At 41.3% G+C, this 14868-nt stretch overlaps 2 protein-coding genes across 2 annotated transcripts; one reads left to right on the top strand and one right to left on the bottom strand.

Moving 5' to 3' along the window:
* Ndufa1 (NADH:ubiquinone oxidoreductase subunit A1) lies at positions 1-2566 on the bottom strand. The gene is made up of 3 exons (XM_063246335.1): positions 2366-2566; positions 1453-1542; positions 1-156 (listed from the first exon to the last, which is right to left on the bottom strand). The coding sequence occupies exons 1-3, from the start codon at positions 2465-2467 to the stop codon at positions 136-138; spliced, it is 213 nt and encodes a 70-aa protein (XP_063102405.1). The 5' UTR covers positions 2468-2566; the 3' UTR covers positions 1-135.
* A 39-nt stretch (positions 2567-2605) lies between these two features.
* Rnf113a (ring finger protein 113A) lies at positions 2606-3846 on the top strand. The gene has a single exon (XM_063246334.1). The coding sequence runs from the start codon at positions 2758-2760 to the stop codon at positions 3790-3792; it is 1035 nt and encodes a 344-aa protein (XP_063102404.1). The 5' UTR covers positions 2606-2757; the 3' UTR covers positions 3793-3846.
* The last annotated feature ends 11022 nt before the right edge of the window (positions 3847-14868 follow it).

Here is a 14868-nt window from a genome sequence, read left to right as displayed (position 1 = left end):
TTTTACTTTTAATTTTGTTTTTATTAAGCATTGCATAACACATCAAAATACACGCTACATAATACACTGCTTAAACTTCCAGCAATTAATGACCATAACTGTGCTATTTTTTCATCAATCAGGAAAACGCTTCCTTTAATCGATGTTCTCCAAACCCTGAAAAACAGTTTAGAAAAAAGGATGTAAGAATTCTGCTCCCATCAAAGATGTACCATGTACTTTATTTCCAGTGTTATGGACTAGCATTTTCCAGCATTAAATCAAATGTTTTCACATTTCAAATTTCTCTAACTGCAACAATACAGAGATGAATTGGATTGTTTTATAATCACTAAAGAGAAACTTGTAATGATTTGTATTCCTTATTTTCTGGCAGCAGCAAACATACTAATTTATATGAAAAGACTCTTCTGTCACCCTAATCAGAACTCAAGTCAAACAACTTGATTTACTTGGATCCTTAAACAAAGAACTCTCCGTGAGTCAGAAGATAGTAAGTTAAAATCTGTTTCAAAAAATAACAGCCAACATGTGGTAGACACTATTATTCTCATTCCACTTTTCTTTAAATGAGGAAATGCTCAGGTTAACAATGACTGGCTTAAGTCTCTAAGGAGTATAAGAGCTGGACCCCAACTCAAAAACCCTTGCCCTGTAAGCACTACACTATTTTTTGAAAGATCTATTTATTGTACTCAGTTCACGTGCAAATACTTCAGAATCTATAAATTAAGAAGATTAATCAATGACATTTCTTCTAGATACTAAAATAAACGATTGAGTATTCTGTTTATTCCTTCAAGAAGAACTGCCTTGAGAGGTTAAAACTACTTATTGTTAGGAACTACCTTTTAGAAATTTAAATTCTATTCCACGTGCCAAGTGATCTTGATGAGTTATTCAACTATACTTTGAGAAACAGGGCTTCAGATAAAAGAGACACAGGTGTCCCCTCTGAGCTCCAGAGACAGGTTCCCAAATCCCAAGTGGATGCCTGAAACCTCAAGTACTACCAAGCACTTTATATATTATTTTTAGGGCCAGGGATTTAGCTCAGTGGCACAAGTGCTTGCCTGGTAAGTGCGAGGTCCTGAGTTTGATCCTCGGTACCAAAAAAAAAGAAAGAAAGAAAAAGAAATAATAATAAAAGTATAAATTTTTTCTGTATGTTTCTATGATAAAGTATAATTTATAAATCAGACATAGAAGTTAACAATAACAATAAAATTTTTAAAATGGTAATACACAAGTTACTTAATATTTAAGAAGTATTTCTGGAGTTTTCCATTTAGTATTTTCAGACGACAGTTGAGAATGGGAACTATAAAAGCACATTAAGACGTAAAAGGCTGTAGACAAAAAATGCAAATTATATTAGCACTGTATGACCTATGGCAAGGCACTACTACAAACCCAAACCCTTGCAGATGGCTAGCATTACTGTCATCTTACCTTAGACACATAGTAACGATTAACTCCAGAGATGCGCCTATCTCTTTCCATCATACTCCACTGATATGGAAAATTGACGACTCTTTTTTCCTTCAAACAGAAGACAAACATTATTTTAGTTTAAACAGATGGATCTTTCTACTTTCAAGAAATGACGCACTAGAAACACAATCATTACTGAAATAAAAGCAAAATTAACAACATAAGACCAGAACCTCCTATATAAAATCAGACCACTACAATTTAATTGGAACCTCGACTCGACATCACCAATGCTTTTCTCTATCCCTCCTTCCCCAGAAATGTCTACTTGTTGCCTTTTGGGACCCTCAAAAAACAACACAGGTTAGCTCACATATAAAGGACAAACAAAAAATCAAAAAGCCAATCAATCTATATTCTGATTATACTCTAGAAATGTGAAGGACTTGGAAGGGGGCATTATGAAAATGCTAACGTGACTTCCTAAAGGCTTGCAAAACAAAGTGGACATAAAAGAAGTCATGGAGGAAACCTACTTAAGGATAGGAAAGAGAAGAAACGACAAAGCCAAGGATGTAACAAATGAAAACCAAAATAGACAAGGTGACCAGTCTGTGGCGAAAGGTGTAGGGCCACCACTAACGCCTTTCCCCTCTGTTTAGGGATCTGGCCGCTCATTCAACCTACTTTTCCAGTTTCCGAATTCTACTCTGTCCGAGGGCCCACTCTTCTCCACCAAAAAACTAGGTGCTTCTACCAAAAGCCAGGATGTGAACTCTGCAAGCTTCCACTTTCAGCAACATGAAGAAAGAGAGCTGTTCTCTGTGTTTACAGCCTCAGACAGAGGTTAAAAGCAACCTAATGACCTCCCTACCCCAAGGCCGTTTCAGGAATGTCAGTCTTTGCAGTTTGCTGGGAGAGGCCGCCTTACCTTGCCCCCGAAGGAGAACCTGTGGAGGTATGCAGTGGCCACTCCGGGAATGAGCAAGCACACGCCCATGATGCCAAGTCCAGGAAGAATCTCGAACCACATCTCGGAATGGTTAGCCTAATGCCCCGGCACTCTCAAAGGTGACCGGGCTTCAGCTTCTTTCCCGGCATGCTCCGCAGCAGTGCCCAAGTGGGTGGCACCACATACACGTCCGAAGGAAGTTACGGAGTCTCCTAGGGCTCAAAACTGGTTGGCGCTCCCTCTCTCGCAATCGTTCTGGTGTTACTTCGTTCTTTTGCTCCGACTTGCTGCAGAGCGCGCAGCGTGCAGTTACAGGCAGAGGCTGGCGCGGTTCTCTACACCACCGCAGTTTCAGAGCTCGGGACTCTAAAATGGCAGAGGAGGTTTCTCCAGGAAAGTCGGCAGACCAAGTATGCACCTTCCTCTTCAAAAAGCCTGGGCGGAAAGGGGCTGCAGGCCGCAGAAAGCGACCGGTGTGCGACCCAGAGCCCGGAGAAAGCGGCAGCAGCAGTGACGAAGGCAACACTGTGGTCCGACCGGAGAAAAAGCGGGCAATCCACAATCCAATGATACAGAGGACTCGAGGCAGCATTAATAAGAGGGCGGCCTACGGCGATTTGAGCAGCGAGGAAGAGGAGGAAGAGAAAGAGCCGGAGAGTCTCGGCGTGGTCTACAAATCCACCCGCTCGGCGAAACCTGTGGGGCCGGAGGATATGGGGGCGACAGCTGTCTACGAGCTAGATACAGAGAAGGAACGGGATGCACAAGCCATTTTCGAGCGCAGCCAGAAGATCCAGGAGGAGCTGAGGGGCAAGGAAGATGATAAGATCTATCGGGGAATCAATAATTATCAGAAATACATGAAACCCAAAGATACATCTATGGGCAACGCTTCTTCTGGGATGGTGAGGAAGGGCCCCATTCGAGCGCCTGAGCATCTACGGGCCACAGTGCGCTGGGATTACCAGCCTGACATCTGTAAGGACTACAAGGAGACGGGCTTCTGCGGCTTTGGAGACAGCTGCAAATTCCTCCATGACCGTTCAGACTACAAGCACGGGTGGCAGATTGAACGTGAGCTTGACGAGGGTCGCTATGGTGTCTATGAGGATGAAAACTACGAAGTGGGAAGTGATGATGAGGAAATACCATTCAAGTGCTTCATCTGTCGCCAGACCTTCCAAAACCCAGTTGTCACCAAGTGCAGGCATTATTTCTGCGAGAGCTGTGCATTGCAGCATTTCCGCACCACCTCTCGCTGCTATGTCTGTGACCAGCAGACCAATGGCGTCTTTAATCCAGCGAAAGAATTGATTGCTAAACTGGGAAAGCATCGAGATGCTGCAGAGGGTGGTGCTTCCGATTTCCCAGAAGACCCTGATGAGGCTCCAATTCCCATTACTTAGGTTTTCCATAAATCTAAAGTCTCTAAATAAATATTTTGTTGTTCTTTTGAAAAATCTGAATTTATGTCCTTTCTTTTTAGGAAAAATGACAGAGAAGGCAGATAGTGAAGGAGGATCCTGGGTTAAAAGCTTCACGGTGGTGTTATCTGGATGTCTCTCCCAGGGATAAACACTTGGACTGTGTGTCTTTTCAGGACCTTTTAACATAAATTATGGGAATGGGAAAAGTGCAACAAAAGAGCTTTAATTTACTTGAAGTGACCAAAGCTGTAAAGAATGTAAGAACTTAACCCATTTATTGTGTCTTATTTCGGTACACTTAATAGTTTTCAGAGTATTTTGTTGCATTATCTGACTTGTGAGCTAGGACTCACTTTGAAATACGTACCAGCCAAGGTATTGTGGGGAACGGGTAGCTAGCACCACACCACCACTTCCATGGATGATGGAAGTATTTTGTGCTGCCCTGTATGCTGCCTCATGTGGCTACTGAATGCTTGAATGTGGCTAGTAGCCACCCTATTGAACACTGCAGTTTTAGATGGAATTTATAAACTGTAAAAGGGTAAAACCTAGTAGGTTTTGGGTTTTTTTGTTTTGTTTTTTCTGTTGGTACTGCAAATTGAATCCTCCCAAGCCCTTTTTCTGTTTATTGTTTTTTTTTTTTTTTTTTTTTTTTTTTTTTTTTTTTTTTATTGAGGCAGGGTCTTGCTAAATTGATAAATTGCACAGATTGAGCTTGAACTTGTAGCTCTCCACTAGTGCTGGAACTACAGACATGGGCCACCATCCCTGGCCAAAAACCTAACATTTTTTAATAGTTTTAGATTAAAAACTATCGGTGTTGTCACAGACCCTCTAATAAATCTAATCATACCTTATTAAAGTTAGTCAACATACCTGTCTTCCTAACTAGTTTGTGGATTCGGTGACTAAGCTAGTGCTTCACATATAGTACACATTCATTTATAGTACACTTCATATATAGTACAAATAAGACCAGGGAGTTTAAGAAGGGAAATTGGTGTGATATGTACATGTACCTGTTCCCCACAATGAATGTATTTATTATGTATTGCAAACATAAAAGAAGGTGGAGGGGACTGGTGCAGGCAAGACTGGACCCTGTTTCCAAAAAAAAAAAAAAAAACAAAGCCTCAAATCTAAGCTAAAGAGCTTCTGAGTATTCTGAAAGAAGTGGAGGCATAGCAGAGGTTTGGACAAGGGAACACAGTCACACTCGGTCTTTTTAATGTTACTGACATTGCAGTTGTAGGATGAGTTTTGGATATGAAAGATGAGGTAGGGAAGACAGGCTAAGGAGTTAGTAAATTTTTATTGATAAGAATTTGGGGATGGGCATGGTGGTGCACATCTGTAATCCCAACACTCAGGAGGCTGAGGCAGGAGGATTGCTGTGAGTTTGAAGCCAGCCTGGACTACATAGTTCAAGGCCTGCCTTAATTATGGGTGAGACCCTGTCTCAAAAAACTTTAAAAATTGGGGGCTTGGGGATGTAGCTAAATGGTAGTGTGCTTGCCTAGCATGCTTGAGGTTCTGGCTTTTATACCCAGTGCCACCAAAGGTAAAATTAAAATTCTTGGAGCTAATACCAGGAAATAAATGCAAGGATACATTGGGTTAAGGTGCTTTTTATTCACATGCATGAATATTTCAAGTTAGTCTTTGGTCAGCTAATCTCAAACACTGCTTGGCACAAGGGATATCAGCAGAGAATCAGATAGCCCCTGGCCTCAAGGAGCTGGACCTTAAATAATCACAAGTACAGTGAGTTCAAGAAGAGAGTGCACTGGGTTGATCCGTGATGATTCACCCAACCCCAACCTAGGAGTTCGGAGAAGAGCTCACATGATAGAATGTGATACATTCTATAAAAGAATATGAAATATGGGATACATGAAAAATGTGCTAGGAAAAGAACTTAAGCATCAAATAAGAAACAACATTTAAAAAGTGAGGAAGAAACAGAATAGGGAACAGGAAAGTGAATACTGTAGAGGTGGATGGAGAAGCAGGAGAGTAAACTTATACATGACAAATGAGAAGAAAAGTCATAAAAAAATATGGCAATGAGGGGCAGGGGATTTGGTTCAGTGGCTCAAGTGCTTGCCTAGTAAGCATGAGGTCATGAGTTTGATCCCCAGTACCTCCCCCCCAAAAAACCATGGCAATGGTTGACAAAAGTGCTCATTTTTAAACTATCCTTGAGTATACTTTAAAATTTTAAAAATAAAATTTATTCAAAACTAAAATAAAGCTTTATGGGAAAAGATATACTTTGAATCTTCACCTACTATAAAAGCTGAAGGAAAAGATCTAGGAAAAATACAGAAGATAAAATAGAAGGAATTGCTGCTGATGACTAATTGAGAAGGGATAGAAGAACACCAAAGAACAGAAATCAAATTCATCTTAAAGAGCTGAGAAAAAAAGTGGAAAAATAGGACATTTGTTTCCTGTTCCACATGTTTTTAAATAAGCTGTAAATCTTGAAAGACTAAAAAATACGTGCAGATGGGTATTATTCTTGGGACAAAGAATTCAGTAGATTTTTAAAAGACCATTTTCAGTCAGTGGTGTACTCAAAGTATTTTTCATGTTTATAAGCTATTACTACATTTTTTAAAAAAATTAGAAATATTTTATCACCTTTAAATGGTGCAACTTCATTTCATAAGTGGAAATGAAATAGTTGTTTTTACAGATTAAAAATACTAGGTCGGGTGTGGTATCACAAACCTGCAATCCCAGCATTTCGGTGGCTGAGGCAGGAAGATTGCTGCAAGTTCAAGGCCAGCCTCAGCTACAAAGTCAGCTCCAGGCCAGTCTGAACTGCATAGTGAAACCCTGTCTCAAAACGATTTTTTTAAAAAACCACTAAGTACGGGGTGGGCAGAGCAAGCATCCTAGCAACCAGCAAAGATGAAGCCAGCTGGACTTCTAAAGAGTTAACTGGGTGGAGGAAAGGAGCCTCAAACTGACACCTGAAAGATGAGTGGGAAAGTGTATTACGGGTGGCGCGACAAGTATTCTGCTAAAACCCTGATCTAAGAAATTGGCTCTAGGGGCTGGGGATTTAGCTTAGCGGCATAAGCGCCTGCCTTGCAAGCAGGCAGTCGTGAGTTTGATCCCCGATACCGATAAAAATGAAAAAGACAAAAAAAAAAATTGGCTCCAGCTAAGAACTCAAAGCAGTCCAGCTTTGCACAGTTTATTTAAAGGGCAAAGAGACAACATCAAAATCTTTGTTCTGTTTTGTTTTGTTTGGTTTTGAGACAATGTCTTGATGTGTAGCTTAGGCTGGCCTCAAACTAGTGGCAGTCCAGCCATGCCTCCCAGGCATGTGCCACCACACCCAGAACTCCAAGGATTTTAAGAAGGAAAGTGAGATGATCTTATCTGAACTCCTGACAGATAATCTTGCAGTGAGGTGAATGTCCTGAAGGGAAGCAGACAGCAGACCAGGAATTCGGCTGGGAGGCTGGTGCCGCAGCCCAGAGGACAGACTGGTGACTGTGCACCTCCATTTAGTACATGTGTTGTGAGCACCCACTACAGGAAAGGCATTAACCTAAACACAGGATATATAACCATGGCAAAAGCACACAAATTCCTGCTCTTTTTTTTTTTAAGTTTCTTTTTTTTTTTTACTTTTTCGTTTTTATCGGTACCAGGGATCGAACTCACGACCGCCAGGGATCACGACCGCCAGGGATCGAACTCACGACCGCCAGGGATCGAACTCACGACCGCCAGGGATCGAACTCACGACCGCCAGGGATCGAACTCACGACCGCCTGCTTGCAAGGCAGGTGCTTATGCCGCTGAGCTAAATCCCCAACCCCAAATTCCTGCTCTTTAAGAACTCACTCAAGAGGTAATAGCAGGCAGACACACACACACACACACACACACACACACACACACACACACACACACGAAAGGCAATAGTGCAGGTGACAGGGAAAGCACAGAAATGCAGAGGAATGTGATACAGGGTGCTCAGGGAGAGCCTCTTCAGATGTGGTGAATTTGATCCCAGACCTAAATAAAGCAGATAGCTAAGAGAAGGGCATTCCAAGAAGAGCACCAAATACACCAACTGATGCAGGAGAGTGCCTGACACATGCTGGGAAGAGGTGAAGAAATGTGAGTAGAGTGGACTCAAACAAGAGGAAAGAATTCTAAGATGAGAGGAGAGTAGCAATGCAGGAAGGGGGCAAAGTGCGTACTGCCTTAGAGACCACTGTAAGGACTTGGGTTTTTATTCTCAGGGAGAGAAAGAACCACTGGGAGGTTTTGAGCAAAGGAATGACATAATCTCACACTGGCTTTCCAAGAGGATTTTTTAATCTTTATTTCAGAATGGGTCTCACTATGCAGTCCAGGCTGGCCTTGAGCTCACTTTGTAGCTCAGGCTGGTCTCAAACTCACAGCAATCCTCCTGCCTCAGCCTCCTGAGTTCTGGGATTACAGATATGCACCACCATGCCCAGCTTCCAAGAGGATCATTCTAGATGGGTTGGTGATACTTATCTGTGATCCCAGCAGTGTGGGAGGCTAAGTCAGGAGAACCACAAGTTCCAGCCTTAGTGATATAGCAAGATTCTGTCTCAAAATAAAAATAAAGGGTCGGGGGTGTTGGCACATGCCTGTGATCCCAGCACTCAGGAGGATCTCTTCGAGTTGGAGGCCAGCCTGGGCTACAAAACGAGTTCAAGACCAGTGTGAAGTGCATAGTGAAATCCTGTCTCAGACAGAAAAATAAAGAAACAAAGATAGACAGACTAAGAATGTAGCTCCGTGCTAAACTGGGTTCAATCCCAGTGCCATCACCACCACCATCAAAAAAGCAACAATGAAACAATAATCTCTCTGTAATGAAAAGCATGCACTTGAAAAACAAAAAAGGATCCTTCTCAAACACTTGGGAACGGTGAAAATTTTTCATATCTTAATTGGGGTATTTTTTACCTGAGCGTTTACATCTATCCAAATCCATTGGGACATACATTTATGTGTGTTTTATTGTGCATGATTATGGCTCATTAAGAAATATATTTTAAAAACAAAAACTTCAAGTTCCTATAGAGAGCTCAATTAGGTCAACCCTTCAGGTGTAAGATAATGGTGGCTCAAAATAAGTAGGGGGCCAGCCATAACGGTTCACATTTGTAATCCTGGCACTCAGGAGGCTGAATCAGGATGATTACTATAAGCTCAAGGACAGATTGGGTTACCTAGTGAGACTTCTCAAAAACAAAGCAGGCCAGGGATTTAGCTCAGTGGCACAGCACCTGCCTGGCAAGTACAAGGTCATGAGTTTGATCCCTGTACCAAAAACAAAAAAGTATTATACCGTCTTTTTGTGTGTAGTGTCAGAAATTGAACTGAAAGCCTTCACACTGGCCTATATTCCCAGCCCTTTTTATTTGTTGTTTTTTAATTTTGAGACAAGTTCTCACTAAGTCTTGCCTCTACTTCCCAGAGTGCTGAGATTACAGGTGTGTGCCACCACACCTGACTTCTTTCCTTCCTTTCTTTTTTCCTTCTTCTTCTTCTTCTTCTTCTTCTTCTTCTTCTTCTTCTTCTTCTTCTTCTTCTTCTTCTTTTTCTTCTTCTCTCTCTCTCCCTCTCTCTCTGTCTCTCTGTCTCTTTCTTTCTTTCTTTCTTTCTTTCTTTCTTTCTTTCTTTCTTTCTTTCTTTCTTTCTTTCTTTTCAGTAGTGGCGATTGAACCCAGGGCCTCATGCAGGCTAGGCAAGTGTTCTGCCACTGAGCCACAGACCCCAGCCCTGAATATATTTTGTAGGTAAAACCAACAAATGAACCAGTCATGGTGGCACACACCTATAATCCCAACACTCTAGGAGGCTGAGGAAGGATTGTGACTTTGAGCCCAGCCTGGGTAAGTTTGTGATATAATGTTTTAAAATAAAAAATTTTTAAAGACCAGAGTTGTAGCTCAGTGTGAAAGCCCTGGGTTCAATCCCCTGTACCAGAACACACACACACACACACACACACACACACACACACACGCATGCACACACGCATACACACACCTGACAGGATCTGATGGTGGGCTGGATAGAGTGTAGGATAAACAAAAGAGGCAAAGCAACTCTAAGATTTTTGCCTTGTGCAACCAGGTTACTGACTGAAATGGAAAGATGCAACTATAGAAAAGCACAGAAAGCACAATTGCATGGCCTAGCAGCTGATCTGATAGTTCTGCATGGCCACAAATGCAACACCAGCTGCACTCAGCAGGCTGGCGTGGACCCCCTCAGGTCACACCCTGGGGACCGTGTCCCTGCTCATCACTATCCTGATCTTATGACATCACTATCTTGCTCTGATCTCGCTTTTCTCTTCAGCTATTTATTTATTGTTCATCCTTTTTATTTTTTAATTTAAATTTATTGGTATGATTTAGCTATACATAATGACCAAAGTCATTATAGGGTATTTGCATCTGTACATAATATACTTGATTCCTTTTTGTCCCCATTCCTCTCCTCTCCTTTCAACTCTTCTTCCACTCCTTATTTACAAAATTTTGTTTCCATTTTATCCTTCTTTTCTCATTTTTTCTTTCCATTCCTTCCTTCCCCACCCCCTTCCTATTTCGCTTTTCCTTTTGGACAGTGTCTTCCTATTTCACAATATCTATCATACATTTATGTTCTTATTTACATTTTCAGTTCCTCATGCCAAAGAGAATGTGATATTTGCACATGTGTGTCCGACTTATTTCATTTATGATTATGGTCTCAAGGTCCATCCATTAAGCTATAAATGTTTCCGTTTTATCTTTGTGGATGTGTAATATTCCATTATACCAAAAACCACTACCACTTTTACCCATTCATTGGATGTTGAACATTAGGGTTGCTTCCCAGATCTGGCTATTACAAATTGTGCTGCTGTAAGCATGGGTGCACATATATCACTGTGGTATGATGCTTTTAATTCTTCTGGGAAGATGCCCAGAAAGGAAATAGCTGGGTCAAATGGAACCTCTAATCTTAGTTTTCTGAGGAATCTCCACACTGATTTCCATAGTAGTTTCACCATTCTACACTTTCAAACAGTGGAGAAGGTTTTCTTCCAGAAATTTGTTATCAGTCATTTTCTTGATCCTAGCCATTTTTTCTGGAAAGAGGTGAAATCAGTGTTGTTTTAATTTGCATCTCTTGTATGACCAGTGATGTTGAACATTTTTGTCATATATTTACCATCTGTGCTTTTTCTGAAAAATGTCTATTCTCTCGGATGCCCATTTTTGGATTGGGTCTTTAAATTTGGGAGGTCTGGTTTTTGTGAGTTTTTATATGTTCTCAATAGTAATCCTTTGCCTGAGGTAACGCTGGCAAACAGTTTTTCCACATTGTGGGTTGTCTCTTCACTCTGTTGATGGTTTCTCTTGCTGTGCAAAAGCTTTTGAATAAAATGAAATGATTCTTTGTGATAGTTCCTAAGCGATCAAGGCTTTATTCATAAAGTCTTTGCCTACACTAATGTCTTCAAGAGTTTACCTATTCTATTTTCCAGCAGACTTAGTGTTTTTATTTTAATATTTAGATTTTTGATCCATTTTGATTTTAGTTTAGTGCATGGTGAAAGACATGGGTCCCAAGTCAACAATCAAAAATCAATAGCCTTCCTGTACACAAACAAACTCACTGACAGAGAATTTAGAGAAACAACACCTTTCACAATAGCATCAAAAATGAATACTTAGGAATTAATTTAACAAAGGAAGTAAAATCTCTATATTGGAAACTACAATACCTTGAAAAAAAAGATTGAGGAAGATATCAGAAAATGGAAAGCTATCCCTTGCTTTTGGGTAGGAAGAACCTAACGTAGTAAAAATGGCCATACTCCCAAAACTTCTATACAGATTTAATGCAATTCTCACTTTGAAAACATTTATCCCATCGCTTTTGCCACTTTCTAAAGCAGTTCTGGACATCCTTTCTCGTGAGCATCTTTATGAGGTGTGATTAAAAAATATGGTGTCTGCTGCTGTTGAGTGCCATCCAGTGGAAAGGCGGGCTCCTAAAAATATTACAGTGAGTCTTCATCTACTTTATTCACTGGATCTGGCACCTTGTGACTTCTGGCTCTTCCCTAACATCAAAATGACCATGAAAGGCAAGCACCCTTTTCTTTGGAGTTGCTTCCTTGTGGTCCTGAGGACCGCTGCACTAGAACACAGTGAATCTCACTGAATTGGGAGGGGAAGTGGAAGGACCTGGGTTCCAATACTACAGGCTCCTGACTTTCTTGAGGAATCTTAATGGGTGCTCTTTTATATCTATTTCTTTATCTGGTCTGTCTTTAAGGCCCCTTCCAGACACTGGAAATGGTAATTGTGGTTATTTTGTGCTTTTTACCAACTTCACTGATGGAGGGGGTTTGTGGATCTCCTCATGCTTTTAAGCAGGAAGTTGATTCCTCCTCCCACTTACAATTTGTTCACTCCCTTTTGGCTCTACCACTTCCGGCATCCACTATAAACACTGACTCATGCCCTGCCCTCCTTCCTTCTGGGGTACACCAGAGGCTACGTTCCCGACAGCTTTGCATTATGCATCACTTGCCTCACACATGACTAGACCTGACTGCTGGCATGGGAGCAGAAACAATACCTGTGCAAAGACACTAGTGATCCTCCTGTCTCTCTCTCCCCTGGTGAAAGTGAACCTGAACGTCCCATATTGAGATGGTAAAGCTAAAAAATGGGAGCATATTCAACGCCAACATTCACCCTTGTCCTGGAGAGTTGCCTGAACCTGCTTTGTACTCTAGGTGAGGGAGAAACAGACTCAAGTTAAGCCTCTGAGGTTTAGTAGCTGCACATAGCCTAAATTAGCCTGATAAATTCAACATTCCACTATGATGGTTTTTTCGTAAGGTCACCTCCTAGGTCAATTCTAAATTATGTTTTTCCTATTTACTCAACCTCTCTACAAGCTATAACAGCTGGTATAAATTAAGGCTCTTTCCATAGGACTGGCATAGTATAACCACGATGTCATTGCTGCAGAAGTTCAATCACACCTGTAAGATCATGGGTCCTTATTGGAGGTTTTGAAAATAACATCATATTGGCTGAAAAGTATGTACCGATTTCTAGCAAGTTGGGGTAAAGGGGGTCTGTTGTAGTCAGGGTTTGCAAGGGAATAGATTTAATACAGGACACATAATTTATGGAATTATTTTATAGTATTCACCCAAAGAGTCAAATGAAAAAGACTGTGGGAGATCTTTCCACACACTAGAGACCCAAAGAATCTAACTGAGGGCCTAGATCCCACAGCAATGTCCTTCATGAGTCCAGCTGGAGGCCTAGAGCCCACAACAGTGTCTCATGCAAGTCTGCATCAAAAATCTGCACTAGAAAGGCCCAAAGGTCAGAAAGTTTCTACCAGCAGGATGAAGGAGCTGTGCCAGCAGGCTGAGGAATCTGCATTGGAGCCAGGAAGTGATGCTCAGAGTAAAGACCAGAGCTCCACCAAAGAGAACCACATCCATCCTCAGCGACCACAAGGCACTGAGCTCCTCCAATGATAACAGCTGAGTTCATATCAAGAAAACCAGTATAACAAGCTTCTCCAGGAGAATCACCAACACACCATCTTCTCCTCCAGTTCTTCATTTATGCTGTTGGCAACAATCCTCAGATGAGCCTTCCACACCCAGCACCATGCTGACTCAGTTCAGCTAGGCATTATAAGTTTATCATTAGTTAATCCACCACCAGGTCAGTCTTGTTAACTGAAAAGCAGATGAGTCTCTCTCTGCCTCCTTCACCTTCATTGCTCCCATATTTCTTCATTCATTCAACAAACGTTTACCTACTACAGTACTTAAGGCTGTGCAGCCGTATACACTCAGGAAGCTTGCAGGGTATTAGAGGAGACAGATGGACAAATCTCATGAGAGCTGGGCTTTAACCAGGGCATGCACAGGCTGCTACGTGCTCACCAAGAACCTAGTCACTAAGGCGGGGAACTCCCACCTCTGGGGAACAGTGATGAGTCGATGCAGATTCATGGGTTCGAACACATGTAGCACTCTGGCAAGGGTGTTGATAATGTGTAGAGATGGGGGCTATTAGGGAAATTTCTGTACCTTTTGCTCAATTTTCCCATTAACCTAAAACTGCTTTATTTTTTTAAGAGTAGAACTAATTATTGAGAGAAAGAAAGCTTCTGTCTGAGAGAGAGACAGAAGGGGTCCTGAGTGGGTTGCCAAAGATTCTGTATTTTCTCCGGATTTTTATAGAGTAAAACCATGAGATGAGGCAGGTCTAAACGGGGAATTCACTATGTTTAGCCAATAAGATTAATAGCTCAGGTAAAACTGAGTAAATTGGGAACCAAGTGAGTCACATAGAAAGCTGGCATTCTTAGAGATTAGTGACTACTATAGGGGTTTGGGATGGTGACTCCTGGCTTCTCAAGGTGATCTACATTTCATTCCTAAGGATTATACTTAAGGATGTAGTTACATTTGTAAAACTGCTTTAAAAAAATAAAGTCTATTAAAAAAACAGCACCAAATATGACAGGCATTTTTCTAAATGCTTAAGATCCAGCAATAAATGAAATGGAGGAAAATACAGATTCTCATATAATTGACATTCTGGTGAATAATGAGAGAAAACATTTTTAACAGGTGAATTATAGATTAAAAAACAAGTAAGAGTGAGACTGCTGGTTCAGGATATAGAATAAGTGTTCTTAAAGAGTTGTTACAGTCACTTCATTAAGAGACATTAAGCCAAGCATGGTGGTGCACACTTGTAATCCAAGCATTTCAAAGGCTGAAGCAGGAGGATTGCAAGTTCAAGGCAGCCTGGGCAACGTAGCAAGATTGTCTCAAAAAAAAAAAGTAGGGCTTGGGATTTAGCTTGGTGGCACAATCCCCTGCCTAGCAGGCTTGAGGTCATGAGTTCAATCCCCACTTCAAAAAAAAAAAAGCTCACTGTTAAAGGGCATGTGCAAGGCTTAGTACTACCAAAAATAACACTGTTAAAATGC

The sequence above is a fragment of the Cavia porcellus genome, unplaced genomic scaffold (genome assembly GCF_034190915.1).
Source record: "Cavia porcellus strain 051 isolate PalLab524CR breed Dunkin Hartley unplaced genomic scaffold, mCavPor4.1 scaffold_3, whole genome shotgun sequence".
Taxonomy (NCBI): domain Eukaryota; kingdom Metazoa; phylum Chordata; class Mammalia; order Rodentia; family Caviidae; genus Cavia; species Cavia porcellus.
The sequence above is the reverse complement of the archived record's forward strand: the minus strand, read 5'-3'. Positions and strand labels throughout refer to the sequence as shown.